The sequence below is a fragment of the Natator depressus genome, chromosome 2 (genome assembly GCF_965152275.1).
Source record: "Natator depressus isolate rNatDep1 chromosome 2, rNatDep2.hap1, whole genome shotgun sequence".
Lineage (NCBI taxonomy): Eukaryota > Metazoa > Chordata > Testudines > Cheloniidae > Natator > Natator depressus.
In genome coordinates, this window is record NC_134235.1 from 504,865 (window position 1) to 523,983 (window position 19,119).

Here is a 19,119-nt window from a genome sequence, read left to right on the forward strand (position 1 = left end):
CAATACGAGGCAGAAATACAGATAGGGATTGTGGAACATGCAGCTGGAGGGGCAGGGGCTGTGCACACCTGGATTGACTTCCTGACCCAGGGGTTCTTGAGACGTGACTCTGCACTGGGCTAGACACCTGAGCTGGCCTGGCCCCTGGTGCAGGTGCCCGCTGTCGGGACTGGTAGAGCTTCCTGGCCAGATCCTGCTCGTACTGTTTAATACTGTCTTCAAGAGTGGAGGATCTGAAGAGGAGGAGGAGGACGAGGACGAGGAGAAGATAGTGGTGATGAACATCATAGCAGTCGACCACAGAGAGAGAAAGAGACAGACAAAGAGAGAGAAAAAAGAGATTGGAATGTACCCTGGAGAGAGGAGGAGTGAAGGGCTGATGCAGGCACTGGCTAGGATCAGACCAGGCTCCCATCTCTGAGCCTGGCCAGCACCAGCTGCTTCAGAGAGTGGGGCAGGAACACCCTGGTGTGCAATTCAGGAATAACCTGCCAATGGGGACAGCCCTTCCCAGCCCCAGCAGTTAGACTCTGACTTCTGCCCTTGGCTGGTATGCACTGGGTGGGAGGGACTAGACATGGTAGGCACGCCAGACACATGGAGGGACTGACAAGGTGCTTACACAAGTGGGGGGGGGGTGATTGAGGCAAACAGGGTGGATGCATGCTGAGCTGGGGGAGAGGGTGTCTGTATGCACCTGTCAGAAAGGGAAGGGGGCCCAAGACAGTGGACAAGCACCCAAGGGAGGGCTGTGTCTGCCATATGCTGGATGCGTGTATCCAAAATGGCACAGGCACACATCGGGGAAAAGTGTGTTCACAAGAGGGCATGTGTGCACTGCAGAGCAGTGGAGGGATTCACAAGATGTGTTTCGCTCCCTTGTGGACACACTTCTCCCCCACTGGCATGTGCCCGTGGCCTTTCAAACACACCCTTCCTAGACATGCGTGCCAATGTAGGTGTGTGGGGGTGTCCTGACAGGAGACACATGGCAGTGATTGGAGGGGTCGGGCCTCACAGAGTACACAAGCGGAGGAGTCCAGGGGTGCTCATGTCCCAGTAGGGCCCAGGGACCAGCATGTGGGTACGGGTGTGCGTCCTAACAGGGCACTGATGGCAGAGGGTGTGGGGGAAAGCCCAGCAGTGTGGGTGGTGGGGGGACACACATCAGACAACTGGAAAGAAGCAGAAGACAGAAGATTAGACAGAAAGTGATACAATTTGCATTGTGCAATATAAGGAATACAGTGAGACTGAAGGGCAACCTAAACCTCCGTCTACCAAGCAGCTCATGGAGTTGTACATGGGGTTCCCCTTGGAGGGAGACCTGAGCTCTGGCCCCTGATCACTGTTACACTGCACCTAGGACCGAGCCAGTTCTAGCAAACAGAGGAGACGTGGTTCTCCAGAAGCGCACCGCCTTTTGTGGTAGGAACATAGGAAGCTGCAGAGCAGACTGAGCTCAGGTGTCTGTGGTGGTGCCATGTCATCTCATTCTGGGGGGGAGCTAAAATATGGCGAATTACATGCTCTTTGTCAGTGCAGACACAGCCATGGAGAGGTAGCAAGCAGACAAGGACATACTCCACCTCAAGGGTCTTTAAACCCAGAGCAAGCAGGGCCTTTAATTGGCAGCCAAACCCCCAAGAATGCTGTGGAACTGAAATGCTATGTAACAGCTCTGGGGAAAGCTGGAGAAAGAATGTGGGAATTTTATGAGTCAAGAGTCCCTTGAAATTGCAATGATAATGGAGGAGTGTCAGAATTATTAATAGGTTTTAAGGCCAGAATGGACCAATAGATCTAGTCTGACTTCCAAAAAGGGCAGAGCAACTAGAAAGGGAATGTCTATAGTGCATGGCATCTGACTCAGGCTTGAGCCCAAGATCCCCTTCCAGTCACACACAAATCAATCTGACTTGAGGCAGTGAGCACTCAGGACCTAGGTCCTAACACCGTACTGGGGGATGGGTCACAGCCTAAGTCCCACTGTGATTCTGTCCAAGCCCTGTCATCAACAGTATGAATGTAGCTCAAGCTGCAGACCCAAGTCAGAAGGTATGCGTAGTGCAGTATGGATGCATTAGCACAGCTAAAAGACCTGGGTGCCAGCAACTGTAAGCCCAGATTTACAATGCAGTGTGGACGCTCAAGCATTGGCTTGGAAACAGCAAGTCCACAAGCCCAGGTCCCACAGACTGGGTTTACAATGCACTGTAGACACCCAAACACTCATTCGTTTGATCTGAAGTCAGATGCCTTTTCCATTAGGCCACAGACTTAGGAAGTTTTGTGCTGAGCATTGGGTGTTGGGGATGGCACTGCATTATACCCACTGGCTACTTCCCAATAAGATGGGAATGATGCAATGCCCAGTGGTTATTTTCCAAATAAAGTATTCAGTGTTAATGCAGCCTTAGGGCTGACAGTTTAGGTCCAAGAAATAGAGTACTGGGAGTGGGAGGTCCCTCGGCAGTATTTATCCACCCACCCTGCAGGAGGGGCATCTCCTTTCATTAATTAATATTCCACTAACAAAAACTGTGTTTAAAAGGGATTAGGTTAAGAGCTCCTTGAGTGCAGGGGCAGACTCTGCAGTAAACTTCCTTCTGTTCCCAGCAGAGAAGGAAACACAGTACACATTCATCCCCCTCACAATGCAATGCCACACCTTTACTACAACCTCACCAAATATTCAGTGCTGATCTAGGTGGTCAGGTCAGGTGTGTGATGTGTTTGTGGGTGTGCTGGCGGCCATCATTTAATTTTTACATTGCTGTGTGTAGTATGCCTGTGGCAATTCCTCAAGAAGGGCTATATTTTTGGAGATTCGTGTATCCACCCTACACACATCCACACCAGGTATCACTTTAAAGCTTATTTTAAATAAGTTTAGATGAGGTACGATGTGGAGTTGTCAAGTGGTGCTGTAAGCCTTTTCGCGAGGTGAAATAATGGAACCCAAACTGAGAAAGTGTCCTTTTTTGCACAGTGCCAGAAACATGGCAATATGACTATGACTACAGTTTTTACTGTAGAGTTAATTTCAACACCTAAATGTGGTGTTTACTGGTCAAAGCTACCAAACGACAAAGTATTCAAAGATGTGTACTGGTTTTTGTCATACTGCACAGCTACACCATGAATCTGGGTCTCAAAATGTAATTGACATACTAAACCTTCATGGATTCTGCATCATTTATATAGAATTCCAGCATCTGTCTGGCAAACGTCTGACACTCAAAAGATGTTAGAGTCTGAAGACACTGAGTCCTTACAATGTCATTAAAGAGCCTGGTGATGCTATAACTCAGCATGTGCTCCTGCTGCTGGAGGAACGTTAGGCATGGGGGTGTAGCCGGTGTCATACATTGAAGTTCTGGGATCATTTTCTCCAAGTTATGCAGATACTACTTCTAATATCCATGTAGAACAAGGGGATGATTGGAAACTTCACCTACAGACACAGCATGCCACCCTTCCATCCATCTTTACTGCAAACAGGCCCAGCTATGCTAGGTGGATACAAATTTACATTCTTGATATGTTAAATCTCCTTGAAAGAAGTACATAGTGCCTTCGAGTCTGGGGAATTTGCTGTGTGTCAGACTCCTCGTTCTTTGAATGGGACTTGGAATGGAATGGAGTGACCCCAACACCATCCCAATACAAGAGGGTCACTGATATTTGGTCCTACATTTCAGCTCAGAGTACCCCAACTCACTACTGTCATAACCTGTATCTAAAAAGTGTCTTGAAAGATATCAACAGAAAGCTAATATCATACTGATCATTAATATTATTGCGTGTTATATGTACAGAGGACAAATTCAAAATTACAGACATATTGGAAATTATGTTATCAAAGTGTGTCTGCCAGGCAGGGCTAAAGATACCCCACCTTAGTAAAAGGAATGTGGTTCTGCCATCTGGAAGTTATTTCCAAGGTAAGAACATAAGAACGGCCAGACTTGGTCAGACCAAAGGTCCGTCCAGCCCAGCATCCTGTCTGCCGACAGTGGCCAATGCCAGGTGCCCCGGAGGGAGTGAACCTAACAGGTAATGATCAAGTGATCTCTCTCCTGCCATCCATCTCCACCCTCTGACAAACAGAGGCTACGGACACCATTCCTTACCCATCCTGGCTCATAGCCATTAATGGACTTAACCTCCATGAATTTATCCAGTTCTCTTTTAAACCCTGTTATAGTCCTAGCCTTCACAACTTCCTCAGGCAAGGAGTTCCACAGGTTGACTGTGTGCTGTATGAAGAAGAACTTCCTTTTATTTGTTTTAAACCTGCTGCCCATTAATTTCATTTGGTGGCCCCTAGTTCTTGTGTTATGGGAACAAGTAAATAACTTTTCCTTATTCACTTTCTCCACACCACTCATGATTTTATACACCTCTATCACTTCTCCTCTTTTCCATACTGAAAAGTCCTAGTCTCTTTAATCTCTCCTCCTATGGGACCCGTTCCAAACCCCTCATCATTTTAGTTTCCCTTCTCTGAACCTTTTCTAATGCCAGTATATCTTTTTTGAGATGAGGGGACCACATCTGTACACAGTATTCAAGATGTGAATCTCTATCCCTTTTTTAATGATTCCTAACATTCCGTTTGCTTTTTTGACTGTCGTTGCACACTGCGTGGACATCTTCAGAGAACTATTCACGATGACTCCAAGATCCTTCTCCTGATTAGTTGTAGCTAAATTAGTCCCCATCCTATTGTATTTATAGTTGGGGTTATTTTTTCCAATGTGCATTACTTTACATTTATCCACATTAAATTTCATTTGCCATTTTGTTGCCCAATCACTTAGTTTTGTGAGATCTTTTTGAAGTTCTTCACGGTCTGCTTTGGTCTTAACTATCTTGAGTAGTTTAGTATTGTCTACAATATTATTTGTAATAGTATTTGCCACCTCACTTTTTACCCCTTTCTCCAGATCATTTATGAATAAGTTGAATAGGATTGGTCCTAGGACTGACCCTTGGGGAACACCACTAGTTACCCCTCTCCATTCTGAAAATTTACCATTTATTCCTACCCTTTGTTCCCTGTCTTTTAACCAGTTCTCAGTCCATGAAAGGATCTTCCCTCTTATCCCATGACAACTTAATTTATGTAAGAGCCTTTGGTGAGGGACCTTGTCAAAGGCTTTCTGGAAATCTAAGTACACTATGTCCACTGGATCCCCCTTGTCCACATGGACAAGGGGGATCCAGAGGTACAGGGGTACATTAAGAGACAGTGGGAATCCCATTTACTTAGAATGTAAACAGGAGCATCAAGCCAACTAGGGGAGGAGACACCACTCAGCATCATATTCAGGGGAGGAGATTACAGGAAACTGATCAATTTGCATTTTACCAAAAAGTAGCAGGGGAAGAAACCAGCATGGAGCTTCCTTCACCGCCAGACTGCATGTCACCTTCCTCACTGCTTGAATGAACTTTACTTTGAGGGATAACCTTCAGAAGAATCCATTTCAAAAGTTCACTGGACTATAAAAGAAAGGGGCAAAGAATCCCAAGTTATCTTTTGCCTAAGAACACAAAGAAACCAAGGACTTTGGATTTTTTGGGAGATCCTGACAAGTGGGCTTGATCAGCCATCTTGCTGGAAAGCAATGTGATGAGAAGCCTACCCTGAACCATGACTGTAGTCTTGTTAAATTTTAGTCTCTAAAAAGCATTTCTCATTTGTATTTGCTTGTTACCATTTCTGACTCTATCCTTTACACTGAACTTACTTAAAATCCTCTCTCCTTTTGTTAATAAACTTGTTTTACTTTTAATCTAAACTAGGGCTGTCAAAGAATTAAAAAAATTAATAGCAATTAATTGTGCTGTTAAAGAATAATAGAATACCATTTATTTAAATATTTGTGGATGTTTTCTACATTTTCAAATGTATCGATTTCAATGATAACACAGAATACAAAGTGTACAGTGCTCACTTTATATTTATTTTTGATTGCAAATATTTGCACTGTAAAAAAGAAATAGTATTTTTCAATTCACCTAATACAAGTACTGTAGTGCAATCTCTTTATCATGAAAGTTGAACTTACAAATGTACAATTATGTACAAAAAATAACTGCATTCAAAAATAAACCAATGTAAAACTTTAGAGCCTATAAGTCCACTCAATCCTACTTCTTTTTCAGCTAATTGCTAAGACAAATAAGTTTGTTTACATTTGCAGGAGATAATGCTGCATGCTTCTTGTTTACAATGTCACCTGAAAGTGAGAACAGGCATTCACATAGCACTTTTGTAGCTGGCATCGCAAGATATTTATGTATCAGATGTGCTAAAGACTCATATGTCCCTTCATGCTTCAACCACTATTCCAGAGGACATGCGTCCATGCCGATGATGGGTTCTGCTCTATAACTATCTGAAGCAGTGCGGATCACCGCATGTTCATTTTCATCATCTGAGTCAGATGCCACCAGCAGAAGGTTGATTTTCTCTTTTGGTGGTTCAGGTTCTGTAATTTCTGCATCACAGTGTTGTTGTTTTAAGATTTCTGAAATCATGCTCCATACCTCATCCCTCTCAGATTTTGGAAGGCAAGTCAGATTCTTAAATCTTGGGTTGAGTGCTGTAGCTATCTTTAGAAATCTCACAATGATACCTTCTTTGCGTTTTGTCAAATCTGCAGTGAAAGTGTTTGAAATGAACAACATACGCTGGATCATCATCTGAGATTGCTATAACATTAAATATATGGCAGAATGTGAGTAAAACAGAGCAAGAGACATACAGTTCTCCCCCAAGGAGTTGAGTCACAAATTTAATTAATGCATTGTTTTTTTAACAAGCGTCATCAACATGGAAGCATGAACTCTGGAATTGTGACTGAAGCATGAAGGGGCATACAAATGTTTAGCATATCTGGCACATAAATACCTTGCAATGCTAGCTACAAAAGTGCCATGCAAATGCCTGTTCTCACTTTCAGGTGACACTGTAAATAATAAGCAGGCAGCATTATCTCCTTTAAATGTAAACAAACTTATTTGACTTAGCAATTGGCTGAACAAGAAGTAGGACTGAGTGGACTTATAGGCTCTAAAGGTTCACATTGTTTTATTTTTGAATGCAGTTATTTTTTGTACGTAATTGTACATTAGTAAGTTCAATTTTCATGATAAAGAGATCGTGTTCCAGTACTTGTATGAGATGAACTGAAAAATACATTTATTTTGTTCATCATTTTTACAGTGCAAATATTTGTAATAAAAAATAATAATATAAAGTGAGCACAGTACACTTTGTATTCTGTGTTGTAATTTAAATCAATATATTTGAAAATGTAGAACATCCAAAAATATTTAATAAATTTCAATTGGATTCTTTTGTTTAACAGTGCAATTAAAACTGCGATTAATAGCAATTAATTTTTTATCACAATTAATTTTTTTTAATTAACCGCGTGAATTAATTCCAATTAATCGACGCCCTAATCTAAACCAACCCAGAGGGGTGTTTAATGTAAAGTGAATGTTAACTTCAATGTGGCAAGCTGCTAGGTATGGTATCTTTAAAGGAACAAATGAATCTTAATGTCTCTCTCAATGATCCAGGAAGAGGCTGGACTTTGCAGACCACACAGTTTGGGGAAAATTCAAGACTGGGAGGTGCTGGTGTTATTTTTCCAGGTGTAACCAAGGCCGGTGGAGCCAGAGTGTGGCAGTGGTGTAACAAGCAGGCTGCTGGAATCAGAATTGTTGTGTCAGGGCGTCTTAACACACAGACACTCAGTGCAGACTTGTCTGCTGGCTGGGAGTGTTCAGACAAGAGAATCATATCAGCACGGCATTTTGATGGCAGGTGGTGATGCAACCCTTCACTGGTCTCGATTGCAACCTAGCATGTGCCACATGGGAACTGAGAAAACTGTCAAGCAGACTCAAAGGGCAGCAGTGGGATTGTAGTACTGACAAGAAAGAAGTCAGTCCTTGTCAGATGGAACCTCAAAAGACATACCCTAAAATGCAAAAGCTCTGACAGAAAGAAGGGTCTAACAAGCAGTAGTGAAGACAAAGTCCACAAACAAGTCCTTGCCTCTGCACTGAAGAGGGATGAAGAGCCTGTTATAGCCCTTACCAACCATGTCATCAACACTATGACAAACCCACCTGACCCTGAATCCCATCCAGAGGTGCCTATCAACATATCTACTGTAACATCAGATGTACAAGAGTCTCTACAGAAAATACCAGATTTGGTGAAAAACGAATGGAGATATTTGAGAGAGGTGCACTTGAATCTGATGGGGCATGTAGCTTCTTCAGCCCAGTCAAGAAATCTGGCATCAAAACATTTGCTGACATAACCAAGACAACCAAATTTGAGTCTGGCAAGGGAGGGGCAATCACACAGGAATCAGTCCAGAAACTTTTTCCCACAGAGCCCTGTCCTCCTTGTAACAACCTTTTATAGACTTAAAAATGGTTATCATGTCCCCTCTCAGTCTTCTCTTTTCCAGACTAAACAAACCCAATTTTTCAATCTTCCTTCATAGGTCATATTTTCTAGACCTTTAATCATTTTTGTTGCTCTTCTCTGGACTCTCTCCAATTTGTCCACATCTTTCCTGAAGTGTGGCGCCCAGAACTGGACACAATACTCCAGTTGAGGACTAATCAGTGTGAAGTAGAGCCGAACAATTACTTCTCATGTCTTGCTTAGAACACTCCTGCTAATACATCTCAGAATGATGTTCCCTTTTTTTGCAACAGTGTTACACTGTTGACTCCTATTTCGTTTGTGGTCCACTATGACCCCCAGATCCCTTTTTGCAGTACTCCTTCTCAGGCAGTCATTTCCCATTTTGTATGTGTGAAACTGATTGTTCCTTCTTAAATGGAGTACTCTGCATTTGTCCTTATTGAATTTCATCCTATTTACTTCAGACTATTTCTCCAGTTTGTCCAGATCATTTTGAATTTTTAATCCTATCCTCCAAAGCACTTGCAACCCCTCCCAGCTTGGTATCATCCACAAACTTTATAAGTGTATTCTCTATGCCATTATCTAAGTCATTGATGAAGATATTGAAAAGAACCGAACCCAGAACCGAACCCTGCGGGACCCCACTCATTATACCCTTCCAGCATGACTGTGAACCACTGATAACTACTCTCTGGGAACAGTTTTCCAACCAGTTTTACACTCACCTTATAGTGGCTCTGTCTAGGTTGCATTTCCCTAGTTTGTTTATGAGAAGATCATGCAAGACAGTATCAAAGGCTTTACTAAAGTCAAGAAGCCCAAGATTTATACAGTACTCAAGAAGAAGCGGACACAAGGATGCTGCTGCATGTTGTATGTGCCAGTATAGCTTTTGGATCTCTTGGTATCAAAGAAACCATAGTAATTAGGTCACTTGATACAGATGATTTGGTCCTTACTGTTCACTACTTTCCAAAAATGGAACACATAGATAACATGTGGATTGAAACAAGCAACATTACCGGCACAATTGACAAGTGTCACTCTATACCTGTGCATGCAATTTGTGACACACTCACTCCTGACTTCTGCAACATACATAGATGTGACTCTGTGTCATCCCTATTTGATAGCAGGAAAAAATCTGCGTTTAATGTTGTCAAAACAAAGGGAGCTTACCACTTCAGAGATCTTGCCAAATTAGGAGAGAGTGACCGACAAGCCGCAATTTCTGCAGCAAGGAAGTTGGTAGCAGTGCTGTATGACCAGAGCAACAAAGAAAAGGAGACCCACAGAGACCTCAATTGTTTGTGGCTCAATCTAGCCAGCAAAAAGGACGAGCCACTGGCCAAACTCCCACCATGTAAGAACAGTTTTGAAGAGCGTGTCGAAAGAGCATTTAGCAAACAACTATTTGGATGTCTTAACACATAGGTAAGCCAGATGCTGGATCTTTATTGCAACATGGATGAAAAAATGTAGATGATGAACTACTTCCTGTATCCTTCTAAGGCCCAGTGGCATCTGAGCTTCTGCAAGATCTTATGTGTGCCTATGCCAGTAGAGGCTGCTGCACAAGCAACGCTGTCTGCAGTCAGCACACTCCGTGCTGAGGCAGTGAAGGCTGCGATAACCCACGCACTCCAGACAGGGATCATAATGATGAACAAGATGATGATAATGGCGTTGACTAGAAATGTCACCAGCTCTGTTACACTTCAATTATACCTGTACAAATTTATTATTAGATTTTAATTTACCTTTTAGATTGTTGCTGCAATACTTTGAGGTCACAAAGAAATTCAATTGTATTTCTTGAAATAATACAGAGTCATTAAACTAACAGAAACAAATCCAAATATTTCAAAGTGGTCATTTTAACGTGTTGAAGATGTCATTGTTTATCCCCGTTTTCTATGGTAATGGCACAAGTTGACAGTTCCACATCATACCTCACCTTTAAGTAGCCATCATAAGCTTTCAATGATGTATAAGGTGTGTGTATGTTGAGATGGTACATTAAGCTGACCAAATCAGTGCTGTCTGCTGCTTGCCTATAGTGTGTTTCCCCTCTCTACTGGGGAATAGAAGGATGTTCACTGTGATAATGCAGAGTCTTGAAATATGCAACGTGGGTGTTAGAGTACAGGAGAAATGTTCCATAATGTGGCATATCCTTGCTTTTAAAGGCTTGAGTTGGGGGATTTCACAGTTATCCAGCTTTAATCCCTTTAAAACAGAGCTTTTGTATATATATTTAATAAGAATATAAGGATGGCGATACTGGGTCAGACCAAAGGTCCATCTAGCCCAGTATCCTGTCTTCCAACAATGACCAATGCCAGATGCCCCAGAGGGAATGAACAGAAAAGGTAATCATCAAATGATCCATTCCCTGTCACCCATTCCCAGCTTCTGGCAAACAGAGGTTAGGGACATCACCCCTGCCCACCCTGGCTAATAGCCATAGATGGAACTAACCTCCATGAATTCATCTATTCTTTTTTGAACCCAGTATAGTCATGGCCTTCACAACATCCTCTGGCAAGGAGTTCCACAGATTGACTTTGTGCTGTGTAAAGAAATACTTCCTTTTTTTGCTTTAAACCTGCTGCTTATTAATTACATTTGGTGAGCCCTTGTTCTTGTGTTATGAGGAGTAAATAATATTTCATATTTACTTTCTCCACATCAGTTATGATTTCATAGACCTCAATCATATCCCTCCTTAGCCGTCTCTTTTCCAAGCTGAAAAGTCCCAGTCTTATTAATCTCTCCTAATCATTCCATACCCCTAATCATTCCATACCCCTAATCATTTTTGTTCCCCTTTTCTAAAACTTTTCCAATTCCAATATATCCTTTTTCAGATGGAGCGACCACATCTGCACACAGTATTCAAGATGTGGGCGTACCATGGATTTATACAGAGGCATTATGATATTCTCTGTCTTATTATCTATCCCTTTCTTGAAGATTCCCAACATTCTGTTTGCTTTTTTGACTGCTGCTGCACACTGAGCGGATGTTTTCAGAGAAATATCTACAATGATTCCAGGATCTCTTTCTTGAGTGGTAACAGCTAATTTAGACCCCATTGTTTTATATGTATACTTGAGATTATGTTTTCCAATGTGCATTACGTTGAATTTCATCTGCCATTTTGTTGCCCAGTCACGCAGTTTTCTGAGATCCCTTTGTAGCTCTTTGCAGTCTGCTTTGGACTTAACTGTCTTGAGTAGTTTTGTACCATCTGCAAATTTTGCCACCTCACTGCTAACCCCTTTTTTCAGATCATTTATGAATATGTTGAATAGGACTAGGCCCAGAACAGACCCCTGGGGGACACCACTATTTACCTCTCTCCGTTCTGAAAACTGACCATTTATGCCTACCCTTTGTTTCCTATCTTTTAACCAGTTACCAATCCATGAAAGGACCTTCCCTCTTATCCCATGACAGCTTACTTTGCTTAAGAGCTTTTGATGAGGGATCTTGTCAAAGGCTTTCTGAAAATCTAAGTACATTATATCCACTGGATCCCCCTTGTCCACATGCTTGTTGACCCCCTCAAAGAATTCTAGTAGATTGTTGAGGCATTAGTTCCCTTTACAAAAACTATGTTGACTCTTCCCCAACAAATTATGTTCGTCTATGTGTCTGACAATTTTGTTCTTTACTATAGTTTCACCAGTTTGCTTGGTACTGAATCAGGTTTACTGGCCTGTAATTGCCGGGATCACCTCTGGAGCCCTTTTTAAAAATTGGCGTCACATTAGCTATCCTCCAGCCATTTGGTACAGAAGCTGATTTAAATGATAGGTTACAGACTACAGTAGTAGTCCTGCAATTTCACATTTAAGTTCCTTCAGAACTCTTGGGTGAATCACATCTGGTCCTGGTGACTTATTACTGTTTAGTTTATCAATTTGTTCCAAAACCTCCTCTAATGACACTTCAATCTGGGACAATTCCTTAGATTTGTCACCTAAAAAGAATGGCTCAGGTTTGGGAATCTCCCTCACATCCTCAGCCGTAAAGACCGATGCAAAGAATTAATTTAGTTTCTCCACAATGGCCTAATTGGCCTTGAGTACTCCTTTAACATCTCGATCAACCAGTGACCCCTATATGGTAAGTACTCAAGGTAGCACAAAAGGGGGGAAAGGATGACACCCCCGCATACAAGTTTCTCCTTCTGGTAAGTTGAGATATGCATAGAAAGCAGATGTTTGAAGTGGGGGGTGAGGAGACACCAAGCTGGGGGGAGAGCAGGGGAACTGTGGGGGAGAGCAGATCTGTCTCTGCCACCCCTCACACCAGCACAATGATGCAGAAATCTCTGGGAAGGGGGAAGCCTGTAATGTGCCACTCCTCTTCCGCTGGGCTAGCCACAGCGCCTCCGAGCAAAGGAAATGGGGAAGAGATGGCCAGCCCTCTGTGGAGACAGAGGTGGTTAGGGACTATTTAGAAAAGCTGGACGTGCACAAGTCCATGGGGCCGGACGAGTTGCATCCGAGAGTGCTGAAGGAATTGGCGGCTGTGATTGCAGAGCCCTTGGCCATTATCTTTGAAAACTCGTGGCGAACGGGGGAAGTCCCGGATGACTGGAAAAAGGCTAATGTAGTGCCAATCTTTAAAAAAGGGAAGAAGGAGGATCCTGGGAACTACAGGCCAGTCAGCCTCACCTCAGTCCCTGGAAAAATCATGGAGCAGGTCCTCAAAGAATCAATCCTGAAGCACTTACATGAGAGGAAAGTGATCAGGAACAGTCAGCATGGATTCACCAAGGGAAGGTCATGCCTGACTAATCTAATTGCCTTTTATGATGAGATTACTGGTTCTGTGGATGAAGGGAAAGCAGTGGATGTATTGTTTCTTGACTTTAGCAAAGCTTTTGACACGGTCTCCCACAGTATTCTTGTCAGCAAGTTAAGGAAGTATGGGCTGGATGAATGCACTATAAGGTGGGTAGAAAGCTGGCTAGATTGTCGGGCTCAATGGGTAGTGATCAATGGCTCCATGTCTAGTTGGCAGCCGGTGTCAAGTGGAGTGCCCCAGGGGTCGGTCCTGGGGCCAGTTTTGTTCAATATCTTCATAAATGATCTGGAGGATGGTGTGGATTGCACTCTCAGCAAATTTGCGGATGATACTAAACTGGGAGGAGTGGTAGATATGCTGGAGGGGAGGGATAGGATACAGAAGGACCTAGACAAATTGGAGGATTGGGCCAAAAGAAATCTGATGAGGTTCAATAAGGATAAGTGCAGGGTCCTGCACTTAGGATGGAAGAATCCAATGCACCGCTACAGACTAGGGACCGAATGGCTAGGCAGCAGTTCTGCGGAAAAGGACCTAGGGGTGACAGTGGACGAGAAGCTGGATATGAGTCAACAGTGTGCCCTTGTTGCCAAGAAGGCCAATGGCATTTTGGGATGTATAAGTAGGGGCATAGCGAGCAGATCGAGGGACGTGATCGTTCCCCTCTATTCGACACTGGTGAGGCCTCATCTGGAGTACTGTGTCCAGTTTTGGGCCCCACACTACAAGAAGGATGTGGATAAATTGGAGAGAGTCCAGCGAAGGGCAACAAAAATGATTAGGGGTCTAGAGCACATGACTTATGAGGAGAGGCTGAGGGAGCTGGGATTGTTTAGTCTGCAGAAGAGAAGAATGAGGGGGGATTTGATAGCTGCTTTCAACTACCTGAAAGGGGGTTCCAAAGAGGATGGCTCTAGACTGTTCTCAATGGTAGCAGATGACAGAACGAGGAGTAATGGTCTCAAGTTGCAATGGGGGAGGTTTAGATTGGATATTAGGAAAAACTTTTTCACTAAGAGGGTGGTGAAACACTGGAATGCGTTACCTAGGGAGGTGGTAGAATCTCCTTCCTTAGAGGTTTTTAAGGTCAGGCTTGACAAAGCCCTGGCTGGGATGATTTAACTGGGAATTGGTCCTGCTTCGAGCAGGGGGTTGGACTAGATGACCTTCTGGGGTCCCTTCCAACCCTGATATTCTATGATTCTATGATTCTATGAAATCCTGTTAAAGCTACAGAGGTTGAAGAGATTCCATAGCGGGGAACCTCAGCTGCTACCCCCTTTGACTATGGAACGTCGAAAGCCCCCTTTGCCATAGGATCTGAACAGCTCACAACTTTAATGTGTTTCTTCTCTCGGTGAGGGAGAGATGAGCTGTGTCCCCATTTTACACATGGGGAACGGAGACATAGATATACCAAGTGATTTGCCCAAGGTCACACAGGAAGTCTATGGTGGAGCAGGGAATTCAACCTGGGTCTCTGGAGTTCAAGCCCCAAACCAATGGACCATCCTTTGTCTTCTGAGCTGGGTTCGTGGCATAGACTAGCTCTTCCCAGTTTTACAACCAGAGTGTAGGGGTAGCCATCATCACTGCAGGCCTCCTGGTTTCAGTCCCATTAGAAATGCACAGACAATCCAGGAAGCTTTTGGAGAGTGTTGGGGACAACTTCCTGGTACAAGTGCTGGAGGAACCAGCTAGGGGCTGTGCTCCTCTTGACCTGCTGCTTACAAACAGGGAAGAATTGGTAGGGGAAGTAGAAGCGGGAGGCAACCTAGGCAGCAGTGACCATGAGATGGTTGAGTGCAGGATCCTGACAAAAGGAAGGAGAGTAGCAAAATACGGACCCTGGACTTCAGAAAAACAGATTTAGACTCCCTTAGGGAACTGATGGGCAGGATCCCCTGGGAGGCTAATATGAGGGGGCAAGGAGTCCAGGAGAGCTGGCTGTATTTTAAAGAAGCCTTACTGAGGGTGCAGGAACAAACCATCCCGATGTGCAGAAAGAATAGCAAATATGGCAGACGACCAGCTTGGCTTAACAGTGAAATCTTCGGTGAGCTTAAAGTCAAAAAGGAAGCTTACAGGAAGTGGAAATTTGGATAGATGACTAGGGAGGAGTATAAAAATATTGCTCGAGCATGCAGTGGTGTAATCAGGAAGGCCAAGGCACGACTGGAGTTGTAACTAGCAAGGGATGTGAAAAGTAACAAGAAGGGTTTCTACAGGTATGTTAGCAACAAGAAGAAGGTCAGGGGAAGTGTGGGACCCTTACTGAATGGGGGAAGCAACCTAGTGACAGATGATGTGGAAAAAGCTGAAGTACTCAATGCTTTTTTTGCCTCAGTCTTCACAGACAAGGTCAGCTCCCAGACTGCTGCACTGGGCAGCACAGTAGGGGGAGGAGCCCTCAGTGGTGAAATAACAGGTTAAGGACTATTTAGAAACACTGGATATGCACAAGTCCATGGATCCAATGCATACAAGGGTGCTGAGGGAGTTGGCTAGTGTGATTACAGAGACATTGGCCATGTTCTCTGAAAATATGTGGTGATCGGGGGAGGTCCCAGACGATTGGACAAAGGCAAATATAGTGCCCATATTTTAAAAAAGGAAGAAAGAGAACCTGGGGAACTACAGACCGGTCAGCCTCACTTCAGTCCCCAGAAAAATCATGGAGCAGGTCCTCAAGGAATCCATTTTGAAGCACTTGGAGGAGAGGAAGGGGATCAGGAACAGTCAATATGGATTCACCAAGGGCAAGTCATGCCTGACCAACCTGATTGCCTTGTATGATGAGATAACTGGCTCTGTGGATACGGGGAAAGTGGTGGATGTGATATATCTTGAATTTAGAAAAGCTTTTGATACGGTCTCCCACAGTATTCTTGCCAGCAAGTTAAAAGAGTATGGATTGGATGAATTGACTATAAGGTGGATAGAAAGCTGGCTGGATTGTTGGGCTCAACGGGTAGTGATCAACAGCTCGATGTCTAATTGGCAGCCGGTATCAAGCGGCGTGCCCCAGGAGTTGGTCCTGGGGCCGGTTTTGTTCAACATCTTCATTAATGACCTGGATGATGTGATGAATTGCACCCTCAGCAAGTTCGCAGATGACACTAAGCTGGGGGGAGAGGTAGATATGCTGGAGGGTAGGGATAGGGTCCACAGTGACTTGGACAAACAGGAGGATTGGGCCAAAAGAAATCTGATGAGGTTCAACAAGAACAAGTGCAGAGTCCTGCACTTAGGAAGGAAGAATCCCATGCAGTGCTACAGGCTGGGAACCGACTGGCTAAGCAGCAGTTCTGCAGAAAAGGACCTGGGGATTACAGTGGACGAGACGCTGAATATAAGTCAGCAGTGTGCCCTTGTTGCCAAGAAGGCCAACAGCATATTGGGCTGCATTAGTAGGAGCATTGCCAGTAGATCAAGGGAAGTGATTATTCCCCTCTATTCGGCACCGGTGAGGCCACACCTGGAGTACTGTTTCCAGTTTTGGTCCCCCCACTACAGAAGGGATGTGGAGAAATTGCAGAGAGTCCAGCAGAGGGCAACAAAATGATCAGGGGGCTGGGACACATGACTTATGAGGAGAGGCTGAGGGAACTGGGATTGTTTAGTCTGCAGAAGAGAAGAATGAGGGGGGATTTGATAGCTGCTTTCAATTACCTGAGAGGTGGTTCCAAAGAGGATGGTTCTAGACTATTCTCAGTGTTAGAAGAGGACAGGACAAGGAGTAATGGTCTCAAGTTGCAGTGGGGGAGGTTTAGGTTGGATATTAGGAAAAACTTTTTCACTAGGAGGGTGGTGAAGCACTGGAATGCATTACCTAGGGAGGTGGTGGAATCTCCTTCCTTAGAAATTTTTAAGGTCAGGCTTGACAAAGCCCTGGCTGGGATGATTTAGTTGGGGATTGGTCCTGCTTTGAGCAGGAGATTGGACTAGATGACCTCCTGAAGTCTCTTCCAACCATAATCTTCTATGATTCTATGATTCTAATGGGATATGGAGGCAATCTTAGTCATGGAAGGTTCACTGCCACACGCCATGACTTTAGTGAAGAGGCAGCCATCTTCCCTAAGGGAACTCTTTGGCTTCATTGCCCTGAAAGTTATGGGAAATGATGGCCATTTTGAATAAGGCCAAATTGTGAACTTTAAGGACAAAACTTAGACGTTAAGATTGTTAGTAACTTTGCTTAATAATAACAGGGCTTTGGAGCTGTGCTGCGGCTCCGCTCCAGCTCCAGGCAAAAACCTGCAGCTCCACTGCTCTGGAGCTGCTCCGCGCTCCATCTCCGGGCTCCACTCTGAAGCCCTGAATAATAACCTAGTTTCTTCAAATGTACATTTAAGACTATCTTTTCAGTTTGTTAGCTAGAAGGTGCCCCAAAAATGAGAGAAATGTTTCTTAAAGGACTAATTTTTAACTAATTTACACTTCAACCGTTATCTGAAAAATTCTCAGAAAATTCCATTCCTTTTCAGATTATGTGCTGTAAATTGGGGGAAGATACACTGTACTCTCCATGAAAAACAATGAGGGAAAATCCATGTTTCAAGTGGAAAAACAGAACCCATCCTTAATGACAGCAGTGCTCTGTGTCATGTGCCATACAAGTGCAAACCCCTGACACTATGCCTGGGGGAGCAGAAATGGCCAGAAGGAAGCTACGAGAGCAAAGAGCCATTTACAACAGAGTGTACAATGTGACACAGTAACAGAATGAGACCAGTGCTACTTGGGGCTGCTCTAGAGAGGCATGAAATGAAAAGCAGAGATAGTCCTTAGTAATACACTGACTGAAATGTCATGCCTATATCTGGGTGCCTCATATTAAACACTGAAGAAACTTCAGAGAAGAGCAACAGTGCTTCGGCAGCCAGAGGGCCAGATTTATAGGGAGAGATTATACAGAATGCCATAAAATGTGGTGAAATTAAGGAAGTGCTATGGAAGAACGTCCTGGCTGGAAGAGGGATCTGGCTGGAGAATCATCCCCTCACAGAGGAAGGAATGGGAACCCTGTTGCTGAGGCATCGTCTCCCCAGGGAAAGAGGGATGAGCCTTGGTTCTGTGAACATTGGTTTAATTTGGTTTTAAATAACTATAAAAGGTACAATAATACTATGCGACCTTTCTAATAACATGGGACTCTCAGCTTTCCAGCCTCAAACCAATGCACTGGCTCCAGCATCTTCCATCCAAGGCTCTCGAAGACTTTACAAACATTAACTCATTCATCCTCATAGCCTCCATGGGAGGAAGATCCCCAACAGACACAGGAACATAGGAATTGCCAGACTGGATCAGACCCGAAGTCCATCTAGTCCAGTATCCTGTCTCCAGCAGTGGTCAGCACCAGGTGCTTCAGAGGAATGGGCAAGAAACCTTGTGGTAACAATTGTGGAATAATCTACACCCATGAAGATCTCATTCTAACTCCTAATAGAGACTGTTTTAAATCCCGAAGCAGGAGTTTTTATCTTGTTTCCAAAATGTTTGTTTGCATTCATTGTTATAACTTTGGACATGTTTGTTATCCATATAAGTGTTCAAACCCTATTTGAACCTGGCCTCAATAACATCTTGTGGTTGTGAGTTCCACAGTCTAATTGCCCATTATGTGTGTAGAAAGGAATTTCCTTTTATCAGTTTTGCATTTGCCACCTTTTAAGTTTCACTGCAAGTCTCTTTGTTCTGATTCTATGGAACAGGTGGAAAGAACAGGTGCAAAGAGAGGGAAGGGAATTGCGCACGGTCACATGAACGTCAGTGCCTGAGCTGAAGTCAATACAATGAGACTTTATTGTCATGAAGAC

General features: G+C 43.9%; 1 protein-coding gene across 17 annotated transcripts in view; it reads right to left on the reverse strand.

The window, feature by feature from the left end:
• The window catches only part of SCRIB (scribble planar cell polarity protein), a 232,708-nt gene that overhangs the window by 29,237 nt on the left and 184,352 nt on the right, over positions 1 to 19,119 (reverse strand). For all 17 annotated transcript variants that reach the window (XM_074943613.1, XM_074943609.1, XM_074943619.1 and 14 more), the window contains one exon: positions 69 to 233. In XM_074943613.1, coding sequence (XP_074799714.1) covers positions 69 to 233 — 165 coding nt within the window. The remainder of the gene's footprint in view (positions 1 to 68; positions 234 to 19,119) is intronic.